A 13,765-nucleotide genomic window follows, 5' to 3' on the forward strand; every position below is an offset into this window, starting at 1 on the left:
TTGCAATTGCTGTAAACCATTTCTACAGTTAGACTTGTCATTTGGATGAGATTTTATTTGGATCTGAGCCAAATTAACTAGCCTTGTGTGACTCAGCAATGTGTGTCCACACTTGGCCTGAAAAGTGCCCATTAGACGCCTCCTGTGGCTCTTATTTGTATAAATTGATGTCCAAATTACACACGCTCACTTTTCCCTCAACATCTCTTCATGTTGACTATAGAACCATTATGGCTGGCCTGGTCCCAGACCATGCCGATTTGCTGTTAGACATTGCCAAGCCTGAGTGCTTCCTCACCTGAATTTCACAGTTCACTAGTGATGCAAGGAACAATAAAATGTTTATTTGCCCAGCTTTATCACTTACTATGTCCGGGAATTATTAGAAAATAAAAATCCAATTGAAACAAACAGGTTGTAACCGTAGCTGTTGTTTCTGTTGGTCAAGGAGATTACACAGTGGAGGTCAGGTCACTGATGAAGCATCTGAAGTAGGATGCTGGTTAAAATGATTCACTGCATCGCCACGTGGCTCGAGGCTTTGTTCAGGCGTTATTGTTTCACAGCCAAGATCAAACAGAATGGGGGGGGGGACCAGCTGCTATTCTAATTCTTTTATTTTAACTAATTTCCATGCAACGCAAGTACTGAAACAGCTACTGCTGCCTTTCATCACAATTCAACACAATTATATTGGATATGTTTGGAGTCAGTGGTGTGCTCAGTCCTCTCTGTAGTTAAGTAATATATTTGTTGGGTGCTCTTTGGTCCAAGGTTAGTAGTTTCAGATGAGAAAAAGAGAACAAATCTCTCTGACCAAGGCACTCCGTGTAATTAAAAATGTCTTTATTGAAACTTGGACATATCCAAAAAGGACCTAAAAATGCCCATGCATAGTGGCTTGGGCCTTCTTCAGGGCATAGTGAGACAAAACAGGAGTGAATGGTTTTTGTGCAGACACAGAGCACAGGTGTTAGTTGCTTGATTGGATCTGAAGCAACCAATTACTAAGACCTGCCCCTCACACAGATCCTAGAGAGCAATCACATGCCAAACACAGTTCATTGTAAAAAGAAAACAAAAACACAGATTAATTGTACACACACCCACAACTATATCACAATAAAGGTACATGTTCACAGTGACTCAGAAAAACAGTAGACTATAAATTAGACATTTTTACAAAAAAAGCCTATAGTCTATCTCCTCGTTCAAACCTGGATATTCCATTGCCTTAAAATTCCAGATCCAAAAAGTTTCCTGCTGCAGCAACTTTTTCAATCTACCCCCCCACGTACAGATTTCTTTATCATCTCAATACCCTGGACTCTTAAGGATGAAGGGTCGCTATGGTGCATTTCTCTCTAGTGTTTGGCCATTGGGTAATCTTCATTGTTGATCCTTATTGCGTATTTGTGTTCAGACAAACGTTCTTTTAATTTCCTCTTTGTCCTACCTAGGTAAAAGCACCCACATGGGCACTGTAGGCGATATACAACAAACTCAGAATTACAATTGATAAAGCCATTGGTTTTGTATTCTTTTTGGGTTTTCAGGTCAAGGAATGTCTTGCACTGAATGACACCCTCACAGTGTTTATATGACCCACACTTATAAGTTCCCCAAAGGTCTTTATGCAACCATGTTTTTTCTTTTGAGCCTGGCAGGTAACTCCTGACAAGTTTGTCTTTTATAGAAGGTGCTTTTCTGAACACTGTCATAGGTGGATTTGGGAAAATTTCCTTTCGAAGTGGATCACTATTAATCATTTTCCAATTGGACCTGATTATTTGTTTCATCCTGGAGGCACAGCGGCTGTATTGTGTGATGAAGCATGGTCTGGGATTGTTTTTAACCATATTAGTTTTCTTCTTTTTCTTTAAGAGGTCAGACCGATTTTGAGACTGGGCTTTTTTTTTATTGCACCATCAATCAAAATTGGGGAATAACCCCTTTCACAAAATCTCAATTTCATGTCTTTGGCCTCTTTTTCAAAATCTGAATCATTGCTGCAAATGCGTTTCAAACGCTGAAACTGTCCAAAGGGAATGTTGTTTTTAAGTCCCTTGGCATGGAAACTGTCAGATCTGAGTAAAGTGTTCCTGTCTGTACTCTTTCTTTATGTTGTGGTTTGTAGAGAGCCACTCCCATCAATAGAAATCGATAAGTCTAGAAAGTTTACAGACATTTTGGAATAGTCAATTGACAACTTGATGTTAGGATTTGTCGCATTGATATAATCATGGGATTGTAAGATATGGATATGTTCCTGAAAAAAGCTGAAGCAGCGATAAAGGAAAACAAAAGCAGAAAGACAAACACTCCAAGTATGGCTAGCGCTAGCATTAGTCTGACCACAGCTAATACCGAAGCCTCACCGGCATGGTTTCTTGAGGAAATGGATAAAGTGATTAACAAAATTCAAACCTTATTGGGCCACAAGTTGAATGTTATATCTGAGTCGGTGGAAACACTTGTCAGCGACAATCGTGCACTGGGGCAACGTGTTAAAAGAGATAGAAGACAAGCAGCAGAGCTACACGGAAAGCCTCAACTTTGTGCACCAAGATCTCAATGACTACAAAAAAAAAAAGAAAAAAAAGAGAGATGGAGAAATTAATGATCTAAAAGAAAAGCTTGATGATTTGGAAAACAGGGTGAGAAGGCAAAATGTAAGGCTGGTTGGCTTTCCAGAAGGAGTTGAGGGGAAAAACGCAATTGCCTTCCTACAAGAATGGCTCCCGAAAATACTAAGTCTAGAGACCGGGCACTCAATTGAGATAGAGCAGGCTCACTGTACACTCCAGTGGCGTCCCGATGAAGGCAGTTGACCTTGGGCCCCAGTGATCCATCTAACAGAATGAAGAGTGTAAACTGGTATGAATATTTATGAGTGTGGTCTTGGTCAAAGTTTTTTGCTCAAGGTGTTCTTTGAGATTTTCAGGTTTTGATTTACTTCCTCACATCTCCTGATGTGAAGGACCTAGTTTTGACACCTGGCTTTTTTTTACATTTTTTTTTAATCAAACTTAGTTAAAGCATCAATCCAGTAATTAATTTATATGTGCTGTAGCTCGATAAATAAAGACGTATTATTTCTGTGGTGGTCCAGTCCATTCCCTTTTCCAAATTCTCTTGCTGCTGTTACAAATTAAGACTTAAAGGAGGTATTTACACTCTTGGCTTACTTGATTGTGGTTTAGTGATAGAAGTCACCAGCAAAATAGGACAAGAATAAGAGACATTTCCAGATAGCTAAAAAGAGGTTCTTAGTGATCCAAAGTTAGAGTTCTTCCCATGGAAAAAAAAAGGACAAGCAGAAGTAATTTAAGTGGATTGAAACACTCTCCACTTAAGTCACTTTCTACAGATTTGGAGATAATGGGCATCCTTAAGACATTATAGGTTGAGATACTTCTAAAAGTCTCTCTCTCTAATACTTCACTGCCTTTTTTCATCTTTTGTACACTATTGGTTATTACAGGCCTTGTACAGTGCACCACACTTTACTGCCCTACTGTTAAACTTACTGTGTAATACTGCGCAATACAAGGTTTCTGGCATTACACATACGATACTTACCTATGTACAAGATTGATCTCTATGTATGCATTCATCCTAATTTGTTTGTGAGGTATCAAAGTAGGGGTTTGTCTATAACTGTGATCAAAGTTTTCTCTTGTGTACTGTATTTCAGGATTTTTAGTGCACTTGGAGATCTTACTAACAACTGTAAAGTTGATGTGGCAAAAAGGTATATTGATTCACTCATTCATGCGTGTGGCTGTATGGTTCTGACTAACTTGAATCCCACTTTGTCCTGCAGGAGAACCTGGAGAAGAATGGGCCACGGGTTCTGGACCTGGAGCTGGAGTTTGATGAGCGGGCAGTTCTGTTAGAGAACCAAGTCTACCTCACCAATTCCCTGGAGGTGTGTAACACTAGCCATTAGACTGCAGCAAGATATATATAGCGTTTTTCCCGGAAATCATCAATGGTGTAGATAAAAGTGCTCAACAAATGAGGAGCGGAATATTAAGATAGACGTATGGAAAAAAAACACTTGTACTGAAATGCATTAAAGTTTTTTCCCCCTATATACACACACACTCACACACACATATGCAACTACAGTAGCAAAGGCCGCAAAATGTAAAGGGTAACTAATTATGTTATTAATTGACATACTATTACACAGTGGGTTTAATAATGGGAAATTATACAATTGTAACAACTCAGTAACAATTCAATGGACCAATAAATAGGCAAGATTTAGAGGCAGTGATACTACATATGATAAGGCAATAAAGCGTGAAATAAATGTTTGTTAGCCAAGCCCCACACATGACCGAGGGCCAAAACTGGTCATATATTACTGCCAATAGTTTATTTGAACGATTACACTAAAACATATAACTAAGGCATTTAGAAATATTGCAAGAATACATAGAATAAAGAAAATTATTACAAAATTTGTGTGTGAAATTTAAAGATCATATAGGGTCACATGACGAGTATAAAACTGCAGTCCAATGATTCGTCGACTTCAGGAATCTGGAACACTTTTTTATTTGTCATTTCCCCCAGCCCACAGCAGTGCAACACAAAGACGAAAACATATCTAAAAACTACAAGAACACACATGTCCAAACTAACACATATATCCAAACTAAACAAAATAAATAAATAAATAATCACAGTTCAAGGTAATGAACGTCAGCCAGGATGACTGTCGGAACTGCCGGTCTCCATGGGCTAGCAGTTAGCTTAGCCTGCCCCACCTTCGCATCCTGTCAGACCACCCTCGATGTTTCCTCTTCGGGCACAGCTCCAGGCAGAGGCCGTGGTGTTTGGGCCCACCGGACACAGCAGACCACGCTCTCCCAGCTAGATGCCCTCAACACACCTCCCCGCACTCCACATGACTTTAAAGCCATCTTGCCACTGCACACTTGTGGGAAATTTAGTGCGAAGTTAGACTCTTCCTAAATGTTTGTGCAAACAATATTCTGAATTTATATCCGGTTAGCCAGTGTAGTATTTTTTTCTTTAATGTTCCATTATCTCTTATCACCTATGACGAAGAAAATGGTTCTCCAAATTCTACACTATTAGACCATTGTGCCAAATATACTCAGAACAGAGGATCAGTATGGCACTGTAGACTTAGTATCTCATGTAGGACTAAACATGGTTCACAGAGGTGGCTGTATGAATGCATATGCATATTTAACGAGTAAACAGGTGCTTGCCAGATAAATGAGTGTGTATGAGAAAAGTCAACTGCTATTTTTTGGTTATGGACATTCAATCTGCTGATTTAGGTTACTGACATATAAAAATTTTGTTTTGTCAGTGAAACCATACGGGAATGTGTCCTTCAGTGTGCGGACTCCATTTTTCTTTATATAGTCATTCGATTGTGCCAGTGTTATACAGTCTTGTGCAAAAGAACCAAAATGGGGATGCGTACTTTTTCCTCCTTCATTTTCTCTATCTTATGCCACTTTTAGGATAAATTCCATGTTTTGCTTTTGACTAGATTGTAAACCTAGGTCTGTTTCAGCTCTCAAGCTGAAATCTCATCCTCAGTTTGGGGTGTGGGTTATGGGATAGATTACTAAGACAGCTGTCCGCTCTCTGATCACTGCAGGGCCTTGGTTGAAACCATCAACCATTGAACACTTTGAATACCAAACACTTCCATACACTGTCCCATACACAAGCCTGATGACATCTTTCTTTATATTTTTGTAGCTCTCTTGATATCACACTCATATTCCACTCACAATCTTTTTTATGTCTGATCTCTCTTTCATATCACTCTTTCCTCTCTCTCTCTCTCTCACTCACTCTCTCTTCCCCATCCTTACTCGTATCCTTCTTATTCTGATATCCTCTCTCGCTTCTCTCTTACCTCTCAGTGGCCCCCCCAAACCCATCCATCTCATCTCACTCTCACCCCCCCCCCCCACACACACACACATAACTTTCTCTCCTCTGCTCTCCCCAGTTGGAACAGATAGATGTCCTGTTTGCATCAGAGGCTGATGACAAAGTGAAGGAGGACTGTTGTCCAGGGAAACCTTTCAGTGTTTTCAGATCAGAGGTAAATGCTTTTGTCTCGGCTGTTTAGTGCGATCAAAAAGGATGTCTGTTTTGGTGGGAGTATGTCTGTGTGTGTGGCTTCTTCTTGTTAGCATACCTATGTAGCTCAGAATGTGCTTGGGTATGCATGCTAGTGTCTGTAGTGTTTTAATCTGTGTGTACGCCCTTTTCTTTGTGTGTAGTGTGTCTACAAGTGTGCACCCCTTCTGCAGCAAAATTGTCCCTTATCAATCACAAGGCTTTATCAGCCAAGTTTATCTTTGTCTGTCTGTCTCTCTCTCCCCCCCTTCCCCCCTTCCCCCAATAGCCTGGTGTGTCTGTGTCTCTGATCAACCCACAGCCATCCAATGGTCTTTTCTCTACCAAGATTGACATCCGACAGGGCGACAGCAGGGACAGCATTGTGCGACGACTTGCCAAGGTCAATAGACTCATCAAAGGTCAGTGGTCTGAATAGAAATACTACAGCATCTCTCATAACTCTGGGCACCTCCGCAGCAGTGCTCCATAAAATGGGGACTATTATGAACGAAAGCGGGGAAAAAAGTCACTCAAGGGTGAAATTTAGCAGTGTACATTTTTTTTCCTGAGTTGATACCTGAAGCTGCTAATGTGCTTGTGCGGTTTTTATACATATTTCCATCTGCACATGGGTTCTTGTAAAATAGCCACATTTCACCATTGAACATGATTATTCGCTGTCTTTCCGAATCATATTTCAGATTGTGTTCATTTTTATTTTTGCTGAAGACTACAAAGTTCATATGCCCCATTTGACATATGTGGTCCCTTGACACGCTAGCACGTGTTTTGATTTTGCGTTACAACTAATACAAACAGACAAACCAAATGATTCAGCATCTCCACTGACAGATTTCCATTTCTTTGGTGGTCTCAATGATGAGTATATGAGCCAGTTTTGCCGACTGGCCTTACTATATTCCAGTTTTCTTCTTTTCCTGTTTTAATCCTCTTCTCTCTGCCTTTTCCTTCTCCATCGTTTGTTCTTCACCACCTCCTTCTTTCTTCCTCTACCCTCCTCTTCTTTCTCTCTTCCATCAACATCTACCTTGCCTTGGTCTTTTTTTCTCTTCCACTCTCATCCCCACCATCCCCAGATCTGTCCAGGGTGAAACTGATGCGGTATGAGGACCCTGTGCTAGGGTCACGCCGGGTGCCCATTCTGGGACGGGAGGAGCAGGGCAAGCTACTTGTCCCCGACAAGTCTGTCTTCAGTATCAGCCTGGAGGACAAGAAGATCACAATGGCTGACAATGGACTTACAGTGGACATAGGGGACACTCTTGTTTATCTTGTTCACTAGAGTAATGCACACATACACATACACACATATAGACCACACATGCAAACACATTCTGGGACACATTCAGCATTTAGTATTTTGTGAAAGGTTCACATTTACAATGTGAAATGCCAAGATTAAATTGTGTTACAAAGCCATACAATGCTGACTTGAAAGCGACTCTTGCCTTCATTACGATTCACCTTATGCCTGCCACATTTGTGATGGGGATATGTATATGCATGTTGTATGTTTTTCAAGACCTTGTCATCTGCCACTGCTTGTGCAGTTGGATTAGCCAGATACAGGCTGTATTAAAAAAAAAAAAATCACCGTCTGAAGGTTTTATACCTTTTTGATGCTGAATTTGTCCTGAGGGAATGTCTGAATCAAATTGTACCAGAAAAAGCTGGCTTCAGACTTCCCCCTTTTTGAAAACCATTTAAAGCTCTACTTTCAGATTAGAGCAAAAAATTGGATTTTGTTATGCAGTGTACTGCATCAAAGAACGGAAAGGCTTATGGCTTTTGGAAGCCTGATTATGGTGATGCAACTTGCACTACAATGGCTTCCTTACAACCTTTGCTAATTTCTCAGAGCAAAAGAAAAAAAAAAGAGCTTGTTCATGGAACTTTTCAAAATGTCCCTAAAAGGATTTGACCTGGGACAAAGAGCGGCTTTTAAAATTTTTCATCTCCTCCTTTAAGTTCTATAAGTTTTGATTTAAAGAATTTAATTCAATTTACTTAAAATGAATTAACTGAATTTTTTTCCTCTTATATCTATGGTAATATGGGAGGGCAGCCAACCTTCTTCGGTTTAATTTTTTTTCTGGACCGGCTGGTGGGCCAGTCCTACAAATGCAAACATCGCTGACTGACTGAGTAACTGAGTGATCATGTTTAACACGAATGGGCCGCTGGATCAGGTCACCAACAACCTCACTGAAAGTACATGATTGGTTGGCCGAGTGTCGAGAGGCAGGAGGGTAGAGAACATAGTTAAAGCACCCAAATAACAGTCACTCTGGCAAAACAATCACTGACGAATTCACAAAAGGATCACGACTTTTGTGGCTGTTAAACCTGCACAAATATGAGAAAAAGACACCGTGTAATTCTCAAAGCACCCACAAAGGGTGACATGCACCCCTAACTGTGCTGCCACACAAATAGCGTCTTGGTGCGCCGGTGCTATTTGCATGTATTTAAATTGGGTAATATGCATACATTTGGCACAAAATTGGCCCCTTTTATGAAAATGAGCCCCATTGCTAAGCAGCACTAATAGCCACATGCAGTTGGAGTGAAAATTATTGCCATCTTTGGAGAGTTGGTGCGAACTGACACCCAGATTTTCCAGTGATCATGGCGGCAGGGATTGTAGCCAGGCGAAGGCAACGTCATGCCAGGCATGCTTGTGAGCGGATATTTGGAAAGAGAATATCACTTTTTGATTTAACTGAGACCGAAATCATTCACAGATACAGGTTGCCAGATCTAACAATTCATGCTATACTTAACGACATCAAGGATGACATGGATCATGCCTACTTGGTGCAAAGCCACCATTTATACTTGGCCACATGGATAATTGCAATCAGATGCAAAACAAGGGCAAACTGCACTTGGCCACAAAACTGGGTGCGTTTGCACTTTAATATCATTTGCACAATATATTTTGTGAATAGGACCTTCAGACGGGGCAGAAAGTGGTTGCAAGTGATGTGCAAGTGATGGTGCTATCGATGGCCACAATCCATTCTTTGTGAATTCGTCTGTCAGTACAGAGTGAGTCTTAGAAAAATGAGACTTCCGCAGATAGAAACATGAAAGACGAGGGGGCGTTATCAGATAATTAGAAAAGGTATCTTCTTCTTTTGGCTTTTTTCCCCCGTTTCTCGGGTCAACACAGTGGATTTTATAGTTTCCATCAGTACCCTGTGAGGGCACAACACCAATGGCCGTCGTCGTTAACCCGGGCCTCAACCAATCCAATATTGTCTCGTCAGTCCCGATACTGGTTTGGCAAAGTTTTATGTCAGATGCCCTTCCTGACATAACCACTAACCCTATGGACGGGGGCACAGGTAAAGCACTGGGTGCCATCCCATTATTCATGGACTTGTGCCCATGCCTGTCACCTAAAATTAGAATAGGTATAATTACAATTAGATTAAGTTCTCTTTCAGATCAAACATCCCAAGATATGAGTGGAAAGTATTGTTCTTGTAACTGCATTTATAACGTTTTTTTTTTTACTCGAATATAGCTCAACCATGTCGTGTGATACCAGAAAGTTGAATCAGTTCATCTGTACAAAATGTTTAATGGAAGAAACGTTTCATCACTCATCTAAGTGCCCTCTTCAGTCTCAACTGACCGCAGGTATCCCCACCCTTATAAACAATACAGTGGCATAACGACTGAATCCAACGATCAGTTTCATATCTAAATTGCTGTGACCATTAACTAGAGTTTCAATGGCAATGGGTACTATTCACAGAAGATTGAGGAATAGCTGCAACCTGTTGTGTATACATGCTTACCTCAAATGCTCTATTCATTATTCAGAATTCACACTTTAGCGATTGGGAGAAAGGAAACGGCGTACCAGAGGCATGCTAGTCACTGTGAGGCCAAGTGTTACAAGTGAGGCCCTGGTACACTGATAATGGCGCACATCTTCCCGGCCAGAGTGCCTCATCCTAGTTGTAACTATTACCTAATCTGTGTATTGTACACATGGCCATTGTAACTCTAGTTAATGGTCAGGGCAATTTGCATATGAACCGATCGTTGGTTCAGTCGTTATGCCACTGTATTGATTATAGGGGTGGGGATACCTAAAGTCAGTTGAGACTGAGAAGGTAACTTAGATGAATGATGAAACGTTTCTCTCAATAAACGTTGTGTCCAGATGAACTGATTCAACTTTCCTTACCTGGATTATTGCGCATGCATAAAGATATGTCATTTGATATGCTACTGAAGTACACTTCAACAATAAATATTACTGGGATGGCAACAGAAAATAGCAGATGAAAATTTAATATCCAGGAATTCCTGTAACAAATTGGCCACAATTTCGAACATTGACCATCCACGGTTCCAGCTGTATACTAGGTTTTGACCTAGTCTTGTTTTACAAATAATGTGCAAGCAGAACATACTTCAAATTGGTCCACTCTAATGTTGGTTATTAATTAAAAAGGCACATGTAGGTAGTCCTCAGTTATTGCCTGTTTGAAGTCGTCAAAGATGGAGGATTAGATAATGCTTGAATAAAAGCATTGAAGGACCATTTGTCATTGTGTCTGTGTTTGAGCAAAGTGAGATTTCACATGGATTATCTGGGATATTAGTTGCTTTATCCGGATAGTAATGTGTCCACTCTGTTATTTCATACACCCGAGCTGAAACATCAGACATACAGTGCTGCTTGAAAGTATGTGAACGCCTTCAGCAGTTTAGATTTTTCTGTTGTTTTACCATGATTTTCTTATTCTATCATCACCAGTTTTTATGTATGAAATGTCAGATATATGTTTATCAGTTGCATGTACTTGTTTAGTGGGACTTGTTTAAGTAGCCCAAAAACTACATGAAACATGGAATTAGTGTATGTGCAAAAGTAAGTGAACCCCCAGCTGCATTGGTTAAGTCAAGCAGGTAACAGACTCGGGTGAAACACATTTGGGTGCTTAATTAATCATTTAAGAAGACCAATGAAATGAGACATCCTTGGGAAAGGGTTTGGCCTGCACTAATTAAAAGAGAGAGGAAACCAACCAAACCACTGTGGTCCCATACAAATCAACAATGCCGAGAGCAAAGGAGATATCCGAGGACATGAAGAAGAGGGTAGTGATAGCCCATCAGTCTGGGGAGGGATATAAGACCATCTCCAAAAGATTCCAGCTCCATCCATCCACTGTAAGACAAATAATTTACAAATGGAGGGCCTTCAACATGACAGCAACTCTGCCTAGAAGTGGACGCCCATCAAAACTATCACCCAGAAGCACCAGAAAAATAATAAATCAGGTAAAGGCCAACCCACACATCACCTCTGGAGAGTTGCAGACCTCTCTGGTAGCATCTGGGACAAATGTGCATGCGTCTAAAATCAGACGAAAATTGGATAGCCATGACATTCATGGGAGGGTTGCTAGAAGGAAGCCTCTGCTCTCAAAAAAGAACAAAGCTGCCCATTTCAACTTTGCCAGAGAGCACTTGGACAAACCAGAGGCCTTCTGGAAGTCCATTCTCTGGACAGACGAGTCCAAAATAGAATTATTTGGTCACAATCAAAACCAACATGTTTGGAGAAAAGCCAACACTGCATATGAAGAAAAGAACCTCCTCCCAACAGTGAAGCATGGTGGTGGAAATGTGAAGGTCTGGGTCTGCTTTTCTGCTTCTGGACCTGGACGACTCCATATTATCCAAGGAACCATGAATTCTCCGGCATATCAACCAATTCTTGACCAGAACCTCCTGCCATCAGTCAGGGAGTTGAAGCTGGGACGAAAAGGGATTATGCAACAAGACAATTACCCAAAGCATTCCAGCAAAACTACAAAGGAATGGCTTCAGAGAAAGACGATTCGTACTCTGGATTGGCCCAGTCAAAGTCCGGATCTTAATCCAATTGAAATGTTGTGGCGAGAACTGAAGAAGTTGTTACATACCAGATGTCCCTCCAACCTCTCTCAACTGGCTGAGTTCTGCAAGGAAGAGTGGGCAAAAATCGCCATAAGCAGATGCGAGAGACTGGTTAGTGGTTACAGAAGATGTTTGGTTGAAGTAATGGCTGCAAAAAGGAGGAGCCACAAGCTACTAATACAAGGGTTCACATACTTTTGCACATGTTAAATTTTCAGTTTTTGTGAAATAAACCACCTTTGTTGAATTAAATAATGAAAATGTATCTCTTTTTGTGTGTGTCCATTATTTGGAAGGGGTGCTTTACAAATTGGGATTTGGATGTATGTGTAATAAGCTTATTTTAATGTTTTTTACAAAAACAGTGACCATGTCTGGAGGGTTCACAAACTTTCAAGCAGCACTGTATATATTACCCAAATATTTAGTCAGGCAGCTAGTCTGACAAATTTCTATTTTTTGCAGGGGATGGCAGTTATCTAGTGTGATTTTCCAAAGAAATAAACCCTAGCTATGAAATATTCACTTGGTGTCAACTCTTCTTGCTCTACTTTGTTTCTTCAAGGGACATGTAAAAGCCAAGCATTCCCTGCTAAACTATAAAGCCTCAGAGCCTCTTATGAGCAGGTCTTCTCAGTCATGGATCCTGCAGGCATCTTCTGAAGAGGTCATACCGAAACTGTGTATGTAAAGACCCTCAGTACTTTCGAGCCAGTGGCTCCCAAGGGTGGATGTTTGCAAAATGTCTAAATATTGACATCTTGATATACAGTGTGTAGATAAAAAGTCTTAACACACCCCTGTTAAAAAGGCAGGTTTTATGTAAAAAAAAAAAAGTGAAACCAAGATAAATCATGTCAGAACTTTTTCCATCCTTAATGTGAAATTGCAACCTATAAAAATAAAGTGAAAAACAAAAATTTTTTGGGGGGGGGGGAAACAAACGTACAATACCCTGGTTGCACAAGTGTGCACACCCTTTTATAACGGGATGTGGCTGTGTTCAGCATTAACCAATCACATTCAAACTCGTGTTGAATAGTAGTATAATACCTGCCATCAGTTGCAGTGACTAATTAACCTCGAATAAAGTTCAGCTGTTCCTGTAGGATTTTTTTTGACATCTTCTTGGTTGCATCCAACTGTAAAAGCCACGGTCCACAGAGAGCTTACAAAGCATGAACGGGATCTCGGTGTTGAAAGTTATCGATCAGGAGAGGGGTACAACAGAATTTCCAAGGCATTAGATATACAATGGAACACGGTGAAAAATCACCAACAAGTGGAGAAAATACGGCACAACATTGCCAAAGACAGGATGTCCCTCCAAAATTAATGTGAAGACAAAGAGAAAACTGGTCAGGGGGGCTGCCAAGAGACCTACAGCAACATTAAAGGAGCTGCAGGAATTTCTGCCAAATACCGGTTGCTCCGTATATGTGACAACAATCTCCCATATTCTTCATGTCTGGGCTATGGAGTGGGGTGGCAAGACGGAAGATTTTTCACACAAACAAAACATCCAAGCCCCGCTAAATTTTGCAAAAAGATACACCCAGTGTCCCAAAACCATGTGGGAAAATGTGTTATGGTCTGATGAAACCAAAGTTAAACTTTTTGGCCATAACTCCAAAAGGTATGTTTGGTGCAAAAACCACGCAGCACATCACGAGAAGAACACCATACC

General features: G+C 40.7%; 1 protein-coding gene across 1 annotated transcript in view; it reads left to right on the forward strand.

The window, feature by feature from the left end:
* Positions 1–7,707, forward strand: part of LOC130116610 (leucine--tRNA ligase, cytoplasmic-like) — an 85,640-nt gene extending 77,933 nt beyond the window's left edge. Inside the window, exons 29-32 of the mRNA XM_056284575.1 lie at positions 3,827–3,931; positions 6,014–6,109; positions 6,416–6,548; positions 7,227–7,707. Coding sequence (XP_056140550.1) covers positions 3,827–3,931; positions 6,014–6,109; positions 6,416–6,548; positions 7,227–7,432 — 540 coding nt within the window. The 3' untranslated portion in view covers positions 7,433–7,707. The remainder of the gene's footprint in view (positions 1–3,826; positions 3,932–6,013; positions 6,110–6,415; positions 6,549–7,226) is intronic.
* The last annotated feature ends 6,058 nt before the right edge of the window (positions 7,708–13,765 follow it).

The sequence above is a fragment of the Lampris incognitus genome, chromosome 8 (assembly GCF_029633865.1).
Source record: "Lampris incognitus isolate fLamInc1 chromosome 8, fLamInc1.hap2, whole genome shotgun sequence".
Classification (NCBI taxonomy): Eukaryota; Metazoa; Chordata; class Actinopteri; order Lampriformes; family Lampridae; genus Lampris; species Lampris incognitus.